We start from the raw sequence: 12,911 nt of genomic DNA, 5'->3' as shown, positions 1-12,911 counted from the left end.
GAGCAGAAAAATAAGAAGTGGAGAATGGTCTCCGGACTTCCACATGTACTGCACGCCTCATTCGCCGGGACATAGCTCATTGCTAGTTGTCTTTTTGTGGATAGGGCTCCATGCAATACTTTTCACGAAAACATCTTCACTTTAGGTGAAGTGTGCAAAGACCAAACTTCCTCTTTCCATTTTTCTCTCATGGATTCGAATAGTAGTAATACAGATCTCCTCTCTTGCTACATAGTAACCCACCTTGGTGGAGTAAACTTCCGAAGGAGTACCAAGCCAAACTTGCTTATCCAGCGCCCCTAAACGACTTGGTTTGATAACTAGAATCTCCGAGCCCAGTGATAGAATAATTTTATTCACTTTGGCTTCATCCTAGTAAATAGAGCCTGAGAGGGGGAGGTCCCATTGGTCTCACCACCTTACTCTTGGAAATCTAGAGGTCACTCTAAACATTTATAGAGTGACCATTTCCCATAACCCATCCAAGATTCTTGTTCAAAAGATTCCTTCCTATTAGGATACTTCTCCATCCATGAGATGCCAAAATACTATCCATGATAGGTTACATTACAACCTACTAGATAATAGCTTTGAAATAGCTTTATTATACACATTACCGAGCGCTATAGGCCTGTAATCTGATACGTTCCTTCGTCTTTGTCCTTTTGGAATCAATAGGATGAAAGTTTCATTTAAATTATGAGGAGTGATATTAGACGAGAAGAAACATTGAACTTCTGAAACAATGGCAGGTCCCACCACAACCCAGTTCGACTAATAGAAACATGCTGAGAAACCATATGGTCCTAGAGCTTTTCCCGAATGAATGTCAAACACAGCCTCTTTAATTTCTTGAGCTGTTGGCTTTCTAATTAGCATTTGATTTACTTCCTCTGAAATATATGGTGATAGTGTTTCCCCAATAATACTTTTCATATCACTTGAATCTTCTCCCGGAGTAGAGAAAAGATCTTGAATATAAGCCGTTATAATTACGCCAGTAGAGCTTTCTTCAGACCAAGCATTTTCTGCGCCGTCTTCTAATACTGACATCTTAATAATGGCCTTTCTCCCTCTCGTTGTCGCATGAAAATAGCTACTGTTTTGATCTCTCAAACACAACCATAGTTGTTTACTCCTCTGCCTCCATAAATCCTCTTCTTCTTTATACGCTTGTTTTAAAGAAGCATTTATCTGAGTTATAAGGGTTTCATCATTGCAAGGACTTACCATTGCCTTTTCCAAATTATCTTGGAGTTTTCCAGTGACCAACTGACTGTTCCTATGCTTGTCTTTGTTCCACTGAACCAAGGCGCTCCAAAAATTTGTGATGTAGGTTTGAACATAAGTATTTTCCTCCCTCAACCAAGTATCTTCCACTAACTTCCTCATTCCCTTTCATTTGTCTGTCATACCGGAAAAAACCTTTTCTTTCCTTCCAACAGAACATGTATGTGATCAAATCTCTCAAACCGTAGATACATGCTTTTGCCACCAAAGAACATTACAATCCATGAAATATTACCCATAACTCTGTCCAAACGACAAGAAACTACATGTGAGTGCTGCACACCCCTCCAAAAGAGAAAATTTCTGGAATGACCCAGTTCATAAAAATCACACTCTGCCATAAAGGACCTGAAATCCACTAGGGAGAATATTGACCTCGGAGGACCATCTTTCTTCTCTGTGCTATAAATAATATCATTTGAAATCACCACATAGACACCAATCATCTTTCTTAGTGGCTGCAAGCTCCTTCAATGCTTCCCAAACTAGTCTCCTCTTACCAGGTTCTGGATCCATAAATGAAGGTGGTAAAAAAGGACTTGCCCTTTGTTACGATTTTTTAATCTTCAAAGTTGTCTCCAACAGAGAGCTAAACCTCCACCACACTATCCATGTAGGGGAACCAACTTACTTTTAGTAAATTTCAACCCTTCTACTATCTTCAGGGTTACAGTGTCCATGTTTTTTTGTCTCCATAAGAAAAATCATGCCAGGAGAGAATAAACGGTGCATCTCTCTGATCCGATAAACTGTCTGGGAGTTCCATAATCTTTGACAGTTCTAAGAGATTTTATCTAAGGAAGGGGGAGATGGGGATTATGAAAATCCCTCACCCCTGAACTGCCTCCCAGAATCGCTAGATCAATCCCTTCCTTTGAACCCCTAACGACTGGTCCATCTTGTTATAGAGTACCCATATTCAGTCTTCTTCTTGGTGAAGCGTTTGCGAGGAGAAGTTTCCTCTTTTATTTTTTCCTTTCTCCTGGCATAGCAGTCGCACTTGGTTGAGCTTTCTTGGCAGCTTGAGATGTTCTGGAAGAATGACCATGAGGTCTTCCAGTTTTCATTTTAATTACAATATTCTTCCTTGGCATGGGAAAAATAGCTGGAATGTTAAATGGACCAAGTCTAAGAGCTGCTAGAATTCTCTCGTATCTATTAGACGTTTCTGGAGAATCATTTCGTGAATCAGTAGGAGTTGAAGGCTACAAACTATTCCTCGTCCGATTTTCTGTTGTTTCTTGTAGCTACCCATGGGCTTCCGCTTGCCTTAATATCTTCCTCCTAACTGCACTCTAACTTTACCGAGAGCCATTTTGTTAGCGTCATGAGGCAATTCTTGACTATTATGATGAGAAGTAGTATCTTCTATAGTAGGAATCTCTATGTACATTGCTTTACTTGAGAGTTCCTTAGAACCTGATTGTCCAAAACCCTCATGCCTTCTATCTCCTGGTTGATAGCTGCTAGAGTAGTATCTAGATCGTTTCTCATCGACATGGTGAGATGAACTATGTCTCATCTCATCCAAAGAAATTTGATGCGATAAAAGCCTTATGTGGCTACTTGAATGATGCATGTATCCCCGTATACGCTCTGTGGAATATCGCCTAACAGATTGAGAAATATCCTTCCTATTACACTGATGAAGATCCCAGGATCTTGACTCTCTGTGTTGATGATCATGACTTTTTGTAGGTGAATGATTCCCAAGGAAACCATGGGAGGAAGTTTAGAAGAGCGTTAAATGTCTTCTGAATGTTTTAAGGATCTATCATTTCTTCCCCTTAGCGAATAAGGCAGTGGAGTAAAGTTTCTAGTTTGCTTTACCGATGGACAATCTTTGTCATCGTGGTCCAACCGATAGCACAACTTGCAAGCTTCTTGAGTCTTTCGTAAACCAGTTCGAATTCAATGGAGGAGAGATTAAGCAGCTTCACCATTCCGATGTCCTCTCTAATACTCTGAATCGACATTTCGTTCCAAAGATGGACTGGGATTATAGTGACTTGAATCCCAAACAGTAGTCCTGGGAAAATTAACCGGATCCGAAACTCAAACCCGAACCCGACCAAAAGTAGACAGTTCGGTTTGGATATGAATAGTGTTTAATACCCAATCGGGTTTAGTTCTCCTAATGATGGGATATCCGATCGGGTTCGGGTATTACCTGATATCTGAAGACACCCGAACCAATCCGAACATATATGCACATGTATATATATTCCTAAATCCCTAATTATACAATTGAGCTAACCTGCAATAGCCTATTCGACTTCTAATTTTCAAAATCGAGACTCTTATATCGTGATAAAGGTGTAAAATTCCCAATTGTTCAAGGTTGAAACTCACACTCGTGATAAAGCATCATCTCTTCCGTCTGCGACTTCACGGAGGACAGCACAGGTACATCTCTTCATCTTTTTACTTGTCCTCTTGAAACTTTGGGATGAAGCTTTAATAGTTGAAACTTAAGAGTATTAGACAGAGCAATATAGTCATATAGAGATAAATATAATCAATTGCAGATATTTGAGTGTTTTCTTAGTTCTGGTAACAGTTTAGTGCTTGTAAACTTATTTTTCTACTTATCATTGATCTTGAAAAGTTTGTAAAGTTTAAAGCTAACTTATAGTATTTTTTTTTTAATTTACAGTTGGATTCATCATCTCCAACTCATGATAACAGAGACGGAGAGAGACATGAACATGGAGAGGAAGAAGAATATTTGACACCAAAGTCTAATATAAGGGGCAAAAGAAAACAAACTCATGGTCATGGAAATCAATCTGGTGGGGGAGAAACTGCTTCTGAGCAAAATAAGAGCCCAAGGATACTTCCGCCAAGATCCGGTGTATGGTGCCATTTTACAAGAGAACCTGGAAGTCATGACAAATGTACCTGCAACTATTGTGAAAAGGGGTTAGGATGTGCAACAAAGTCAGGGACAAAAAACTTGTGGAATCATAAAAATATATGTAAGGCATTCAAGGCGCGGGAAGAAGGTCAAAATGCTACACAAGGACAAAAAGTTATTAATCAAGAAGGAAACCTACAGAGTGCAAAAGTGTCTGAGCTTGTTTTCAGAGAAGCAATTAATCAAATGGTGGTGATAGGAAAGCTACCATTGTCGTTTGTAGAATTCATGGCATTAAGATTCTTTTGCAACAAGGTTAGTTTTCTCTTAACATGGTTAACATTCTCTTAGCAACATTGTCATTTATTAGATATGTTTTTACTAATCAAAATTTATCTTGTATAATTTGTTTAGGTAAACTTGTTGACAGTAGGATTTTCACCCAGGGTATCAATTCCCTATGCAGTTATGCTAACAGATAAGATGCAATCACAAACAAACAAGTCAAGCCAAGCAATAGTTGGAGTTTGATCTAACAATCCTAAGGTAATTAAAAGAAAATAAATGAACAAGAACCACACGACCTAAGTACTCGATGCATGCATTCGAGTACAAGATCGGGTGGAGTGATCGAGTAAAGAAGGAAAGCAAGAACAGCTCAAAGGTATACTTGAAGCAGGTGATCGTGTACATGTTCGGGTAAGGAATTGAGTGATGAATAAAAATATAAACAATCTAAATACGAAAGCTCCTAAGGATGGGGTAATCGACTCCTAAGTGTTCCTGACCAATATGGATGTCCTACATGCCTCAAACAAATATTCCCTAGACAATGAATCTCTAAAATCTTGTTAAAACACTCTCGTGATAGAAACAATCAACCTTAATCACTTCCCTACCCAACTCTCGTTGGAGAAACATGACCAAGCAGGCAATACAAACCGATTCATTATTGTCAATAAACCCCTTACTCATCTAATCTTTTAGGCTAAGTGAGTAAATCTATAGCATTGATTGATTTAAGCATTTCATCTACACCTCTCGATGGTAAAACGCCCTAGATCTAATCTCAACCTCTCAGTCTGTTGATAGCATTAAGAACACCAATCTAGAAGGGAATTTATAAAACACAAACATCCAAACTAAGACATCCTAACCGATCAAGAACACAAAATCGTCTATACCATCCCTAGAAACTTTGTTTCACTACTCAGATCTCATTGCAGAAAACACAAAAAGCATAGATAAATGAAAATTGCATTGTATTGAAAATAGAGTAGAGTAGAAGAGTGTAGAATCGAAAAATGCCAAAAAGAAATAAAAATGAATCCTAACAAAGTGGAAAAAATGTTTGAGCCGCTCAAGATCTCTCTCAGAAGCTCTCGCTCTCTGGTTTGAGGGTCTGCGGCGTGCTAGGGCGAGAGGAAGAAGAGGGGGTTTATATATGGAAACCCATTAACCCTAGCTTCCCAGTCCTGCCCGAGGGTCTGCTCGATGAGGTGCTCGAGGATGAGCTCGGGTTGCCCTTCGGATAGGTCTTCGAATTGTTCTTCCTGCTCTTGGATCCTCTTCGATCGGGTTGGTGTTCGGACTGTTCTTCCTGCTTAATAGCTCCTTCGGGTACATGCTCGAATTTGACCTTGTTTCTCCCTATTTTAGGCTCTAAAGCACCTGTTTTCATCCAAAATATGCAAATGCAAGAATGCAACACCCTAAATGGCCTAAATGTGAATTCCTACAGTTAATGACCTAAAAATGCTAAGGTTAGGGTGGAAACAATGCAAAATATAGACAAAAAAGGATGCTTAAAACATGTAAATTAGAGAGTTATCACTTGTATAAGCCTCACTCAAGAAGGACAAAAACAAGAGACATAGTGAAAATGTATCATGAGAAGAAGGCCACACTTAGACAATGGTTTTTTGAGAGTAAGCAAAGAGTATCACTCACCACTGATATTTTGGTATCCTCGGTAACATGTATGTTTTTTTCACCATATTCTGATCATTACATTCTTATTCTCGATCATGTTCTCTTCTCTAATATGAGCTCCTTTTTTTTTCTATCCACAAGTTCAAGTTATATGGTTATAACAACACACTACGTTGATAAACATTGGCGATTGAAGAAGTTAATCATTGGATTCAAGTATGTGTCGTATCACAAAGGTAAAACAATCGCCAATACTCTTACAATGTTTTGCTGACTGGGGTATAGAGAAGGTGTTTATTGTGACTATAGATAATGCAACTGCTAATAGCAATGCTCTAAGTGAGTTTCAGTCGACCTTCTCTCTAATTAGGAAAGATTCTCTAGTGTTGAATGGAGATTACATGCATATGATTATTTCTTAGAGTATGAGAATGGAGAAAAAAGGATAGGACCTCCTTTGATGGATGATTGATGTAAAAAAGAAAGGTTTGTGAAGTTCCTTAATGTTTTCTATCATGCTACATTGGTAGTTTCTACATCCACTACTTTGAATGCACATAAGTGCTATAGTGAGATAGCTAACATTGCAGTGAAGCTTTAGTTACTATGTCTTAATAGCGATGCCGATGTAAAGGTTAATGCCGAGAAAATGTATAAGAAATTTGATAAATATTGGCATGGCATTAAGAACATAAACATTATGTTGGTAATTGCTAGTGTTTTTGATCCGAGAAAGAAGATGGAGTTTGCAAATTTGTGTTTTGCGGAGCTGTATGGGAAAGATAGTACAACTGCTAAGGGGTTGAATGTTTCAGTTTTGGTTTTCATGTGTGACATGTATAAGGAGTATAGTGAAAGATATGCTGAATCAAAATCTCAGGCATCTGGTCAATCTCAATCATCATCTCAATATACTGAAGTGAGGCAAACAGATGGATTATTGGACTCAATAGATGATGAATTTGATGGTTATAATCCAATGGAGAAGAAATATGATACATTGATTAGGAAGATTGGAGTTAGAGAAACTAATGAATTGAAAACTTATTTGAGAGAAGAAGTTGAGAATCCTGAATTGATTGTGGGCATTGAGTATGGTATTCTCTCTTGGTGGAAAGTCAATAGTGAAAGGTATCCCATTTTATCTAAGATGGCTAGAGATTTATTTGCTATGCAGGTGTCTTCTGTTGCTTCTGAAAGTGCTTTTAGCACTAGTGGAAGGATAATAGAACCATATAGAAGTTGTCTTACACACTACATAGTAGAGGTTTTGATGTGTACTGAACAATGGTTAAAACACGATATTAATTTTGAAGAAATTGTGCTTACAAATGCACAGATTCTTGCAGAAGATGAATTTGAAGATGAGCTTGTCAGAGGTATTGTTTTTTTTTTTTAGTTTGTCTATCTGTTTGATGTTGATTATTAAGGTACAATCTGTCAGACTTACTTTGTTTGTCATTTCCTTTTCAGAGTTTGAAACTCTAACTCTCTAAGTGTTTTAGGTCCTGACGTTGTTTGAAAGAAGAAGAGGGGTTCGATGTTTTGGAGCAGAAGTAAGTCGACATCATTTGTTTGGATGAAGAAGATGATATCTTATGATTGTTCTTTGACTTCTCTACTTACTCATCTCTTTAAGACTTTAAACTTACATTTGTTTTTACTATCCTATATCTTTAAAACTTCAGTGAAGATGATAAAACTTTTGATTTTGGGGTTTTAACTTAGTTTCGATTAATTTCAGTGAATTTCGGGTATTTTTATCAATTTAGGATAAAAAAAACCCGAAACGTATCGGATATCCGAAGCCAAGTTAGGATTTCGGGTAAATCTGAAAACATCCGACCCGATTCTATAAAATACCCGATCGGGTTTTATATGTGTACATTCGAACATCTGAATATCCAAAAATCCAAACCCGAACCCGATCAGATATCTGAATGCCCAGACCTACAAAACATGTTCTCTGAAGGAAAAGATTTTGAGATGGTGGGTTCCCATCTCTGCAAGACGACCATATATCCCGTGAAATGGTAGCATTTACCCGCTTCACCAGTTGAAGATATTCTTCGGAGGCAAATTGGAACTGGAATTGCCTATGATCTAGATCTGCTCCCAACGGTTTGGAAGAAGTTTTCCAATAGTCCGTAAAGAAGGGAATCAGTGACCAACTGACCATGCTCGCTGCACCATCGGGTTTGTAACCCGTCCGATGAGCGTGAGTTTGTGATGGATAAGCAAAATGGAATTATCACTGTCAGGGGCTTTGATTCGGGAAACTCGCAGTTGTATTGAAGAGGAGGCGGATATGAAAGCAATTCGAGAATATGCGAAAGTAGATCTGAAACTTCTAGCCGAGAGTCAATACGACAAAGTGAAGATATACTGAAAAGAAGGCAGCATGATAGGTTAATTTCGACCACTATGGAAAGTAGGCCACAACGCGACGAAGCTCAGATCTAGAAACTGATCTAACGGAAAAACAAGAAGTAATTTGAATTCTCGGGTTTCATGCCTAAGAGCTTTTTCTCACTCTAACATCTCTTGAACTTATAAGATTAAGAAAACAAAACATGAATCTTATCACAACTAATATAGCAAAAATCCTAAAATTAAGCTAGCACCATATTCATTTTTCACAGAATTAATAAAATTCTATGGTCGTGAGTTGTGACAATGAATAGTTAGCAATTCAATAATTTTTTTTTTAAAACTATATTTAAACGTATGGTTTTTTAAATATAATAAATTATAAAAAAATTCATACATTAAAAATGACATATTTTTATTTAATATAAAATATATACAAAAGAAAATTTAGTAAAATAAAACTGAAGTGATACTTTTTATTTGGTTTTTTTCGAATTTGCATTTTTGTTGGACCTCAGTTCTAATATTTTTATTATTTTTTTTTGTTTACTCTAAATACATAAAAAGTTATGAAAGTTTTTAAATGCAATATTTGTTTCTCTTACGTGTAATTAGTTCTGTAAGAATATTTATTACAAAGACACAAAATATGTATTACGAAAAAAAAATATTATTTTTATAGATTTTTTAATACAAAATTATTTAAATTTCTCTATAAAATTATTAATTTATCAATAAATTAATAAAATATCTCAATTCTAACATCTTCTTATTATTAAAAGAGAAGTACAAATTCGAAAATGTCTAAAATTCCTGATTTAATTACTCAAATTACCACTGAATTATTAACAAAGGAGACACTTTATTGAAATTAGAAAAGGCAAAACCGACTAAAAAAATCACAGATTCGATTTTGAGAGTAGGGTCCGCGTGTTTATCCGATTGCTCAGCCTATAACCCGACTGCCTATCCAACTTATTGGATTTTGATATTATGTTGGGCCTCACTATTGTTTTATTGTTTTGTTACCCATGTTGGGCTTGTAGTAGATGAATATATCCTGCAAAATAAACATTAACCTAATTATAATTAATTGACCAACAAAATCTAAAACTATCCAAAAATAGACGATTTAATGGCATAAGATTAAATGTCAATCTCTGCTCAAATCCATTCGCGTAAATCATTGAATTTTGAAAGAATATCTTCGACTATTAACTAATTTCCTAAATTATAATTACCAAAAAATTGTAACTAAACATTAATCATACATAATTTGATATAATAAAATCTTAAACAAATTAGATATCTTTGATATGGTACTTGCCATTCGAGATTAACACCACTCAATCACTAGGATACCCTAGATTACCAACTTGAGTATAAATAGATCTATTTTACACTCATTATAATCTCATAACAGCAAGCAATAATTTTCTATTCTCAAAAGCTAAACCCAAAGTCCGTCTAGCGGGTTAGCCTTTTCATTTGTTTAGTCCCTTTTGTACAGCAATCACTAATCTCCAAGAATTATTATTTTTGTTGTGTATTAGTAACTTAGTTTAAAAAATTCTGTTTCAGATCCTTCACTCTTTCTTTCACCAATCTCACACACATATGCAAGCAATCACATTGTCGCCAAAGAAAAACGGATCAATGTGTTTTTGATTCATTTAATCCCTTTAGTAGAACAATTAATTAATCTCATCTATTGCTTTTCCCAAGATGTCAGTATACCTCTTCATCTCATTATATCGAGGGATAGTTCCAAGTTGCTGTTTTTGATGGGATTTAATCTTTTATATATTGCAGGTGTCAAATGAAACGACTGAAATTTCAGATCCTGAGAAGATAGTATATATCAAAGATTCAAGACACAAGTAACATGCTTAGCTTTCTCTTTCTTTGGAGAAAGCTTCTTTGGTATATTACTGAACTTGCAATAAAACTCTTAAATCAGATCATCGGTGTTTGTTATATGTAAAGCTTTTTATGATGTAGTCTAATGTTTGAGATAGCCTTAGGAAACTATCTCTATGATTATACAACATTTAATATAACTAATGTTCCTGATGTCCTTCCTCATGTCTTTATGGTAATCATGTTATGCTTTTAGTGTTCTTTTTGCTCCATATATACGAAGTTCTTGGAATATTTATCCAAAATACAATAATTAAAAATGATAAATTAACACACAAAATTATATAGTAAGAAGGCTTAACCAAATAATTTTAGAATAATTATTCAAAATACAATAATTAAAAATTAGTCCCCACTGCGGATTCAAACCTACTTATCTTTTATAGCTTTTACTGTACATTCAAATTCAACAATAGCAGATACTAAGACAAACTCTCCATACACCCGTGGACAACCATGTGGTATGCCTTTTTCCTCCCCACATCGACACTCTTATGTGGGGTTACATTTTGATGCAACATACCAAAAATATTAAAAAATTCCCAACTTTAATTATGCTTGTTCATGAAGATGTATAGTATGATAACAGGATGATAACAGGATGATAACATGATCTGTTGCATGTGATAAGATGGTTATTGTATTACTTTTTGAGCTACGATAAGTAAATATAAGTGGTTGTTCAAAATAAAAGATAAGTATAAGCAATTTCAGAAATTATTTAATAGTAAAGATAGTATTATTATTTTGAGTGTTTTCAATTTATTTTCTCTGGTATTGTCCCATGTTTTAAAAATCGCTAGGCGCTAGTCGGACGGTCGAGATGGACCTAGCGATTAATCTATTAATCGGAGATTACACGGGAATTAATCGGAAACTAGTTTTAGGGCTTATATCTGATTCTATTAGATATATATGTCATATTTTGACAAAAATTACAGATAAGTTCGTTAGTGCAGTGGTGTATGTCGATTGAAAGCGTGTCCTGTGTCTTGGGTTCGAAACGTAGCCACAGTTTTTTAATCATTCATTTTTAATCGAGGGTAGAATAAGTATTTTATCTTCTTCTTCTTCCTTTGGACTGCGCAAACAACCCTAAAACACGAACTATCTTGATTTTTTTCGTTTTCTTAGTCAATTTTTGTTCGATTTCCAGTATATTTATACCCAAAATCTACAGATCTAATCATAAACTATCGATTTTTGACTGAATTTCTTTTTAAAAAGGTGAGTTTTTCACAGATCCGATTTTTTCGACCGAATATAGTGAAATCGCGGCGGCTGGGTGCCGCCGAGCGCTTTTCCGGCGATTACTTGGCCATGGATGCCGATTTTTAAAACAGAGGTATTGTCTATGTTATTGTATATGTTTATCAATTATCATATATATATATATATATATCAGTATATATATGGTATTTATAGAATGGATAGGTGTATAATGGATGGTGAAAAGAACAAAAGAGGAAAAAGGTGAATTTGTTAGCCCCAAATTCACGTTGCCTCCTCGTGGGCTTAAGGATTCCAAATCAATATATTGTGTCCTTATGGTACGATCTGTAGGCTGATAGCAACATGCCTTGATGTGATCACTAGCCGGCTTTTTCCATCGTCTCCATTATGTATTGTCTTCCTTGAGATAACCACTTACTTTGTACGTAAACACAATAGGTGATTAACTAAAAACATATATATATATATATATATATTATATGTTAAACCAAAAAAGATATGTGTTTATCAAATTTGTAATGATGTAAGTGTACACGATTATTCTAACAAACGATAAATTAGAAATCAATCGGAAAATGGTAATACATTGATTAGTAAACCAATAATAAAACAAAAAACGGTATAATACGTAACAAAATAGAGAGTTAATTTAAAAAAAAAAACCGAGCTACCAAGTGGACTTCTTTTGAAATGTATTTTGAAGCATTAAGAATTGTCATTGTATGTTGAGATTCAAAATTTATTTTGTGTGTCTTAATTTCTTTCTTTCAACAATATAAAGTTAATACAGAAAAAAAAATCCATAGTAAGGCAAAAAAAAGTTGAGCTTTTGGAAGAATATATAACGAATAATGATATTATTTTTAACCATAGTAAAACATCACAAAGACACAAAATTAAAAAGCAGAAAAATCAAAGATGCATGATAGAAACACTAACTCAACTTCTCCAAAACCATAACCATTTTGTGACGGAGATATTTATCAAGCACGCTTTCGAATAAAAAGTTCATAAGATGACAGCATGAAGAATCAAGATTCTTAAGCCATAGAAGAGAAAGAAGTGTTGGTAGTACGTAGAAGAGTCACGAAGAAAGAAAAAGGCCTTTGGGCATAACTGACTTAAGCCCAATTATAAATGGGTTTCGTTGGTTAAGTATTAGGCTAATACTATTACGTAAAGTAATATTGTCATTATAGTAGTTAAGTTTGTACTTTGCAGTTTGTAGTTTTGTACAAGAGGTAAAAAGAACATATGCTCCTTCTAAAAATCAACAAGTTCTTGTCAGCACAAATTGAACCCACGAAAC

At 35.3% G+C, this 12,911-nt stretch overlaps 1 protein-coding gene across 1 annotated transcript; it reads right to left on the bottom strand.

Annotated features, from left to right (window-relative positions):
* Window positions 1-774: 774 nt before the first annotated feature.
* Window positions 775-1,392, bottom strand: LOC147942364 (uncharacterized). Its single transcript, XM_087456027.1, has one exon. The coding sequence runs from the start codon at window positions 1,390-1,392 to the stop codon at window positions 775-777; it is 618 nt and encodes a 205-aa protein (XP_087312153.1).
* Window positions 1,393-12,911: the final 11,519 nt, after the last annotated feature.

The sequence above is a fragment of the Camelina sativa genome, chromosome 6, assembly GCF_030686135.1.
Source record: "Camelina sativa cultivar CO46 ecotype springtype chromosome 6, ASM3068613v1".
Taxonomy (NCBI): domain Eukaryota; kingdom Viridiplantae; phylum Streptophyta; class Magnoliopsida; order Brassicales; family Brassicaceae; genus Camelina; species Camelina sativa.
Note: the sequence above shows the minus strand (reverse complement) of the source record. Positions and strands in the feature narration are given on the sequence as shown.

Coding starts and splice junctions, on each gene's coding strand:
- LOC147942364 (XM_087456027.1), bottom strand. CDS start 1,392: ATGAGGAAGTTAGTGGAAGATACTTGGTTGAGGGAGGAAAATACTTAT.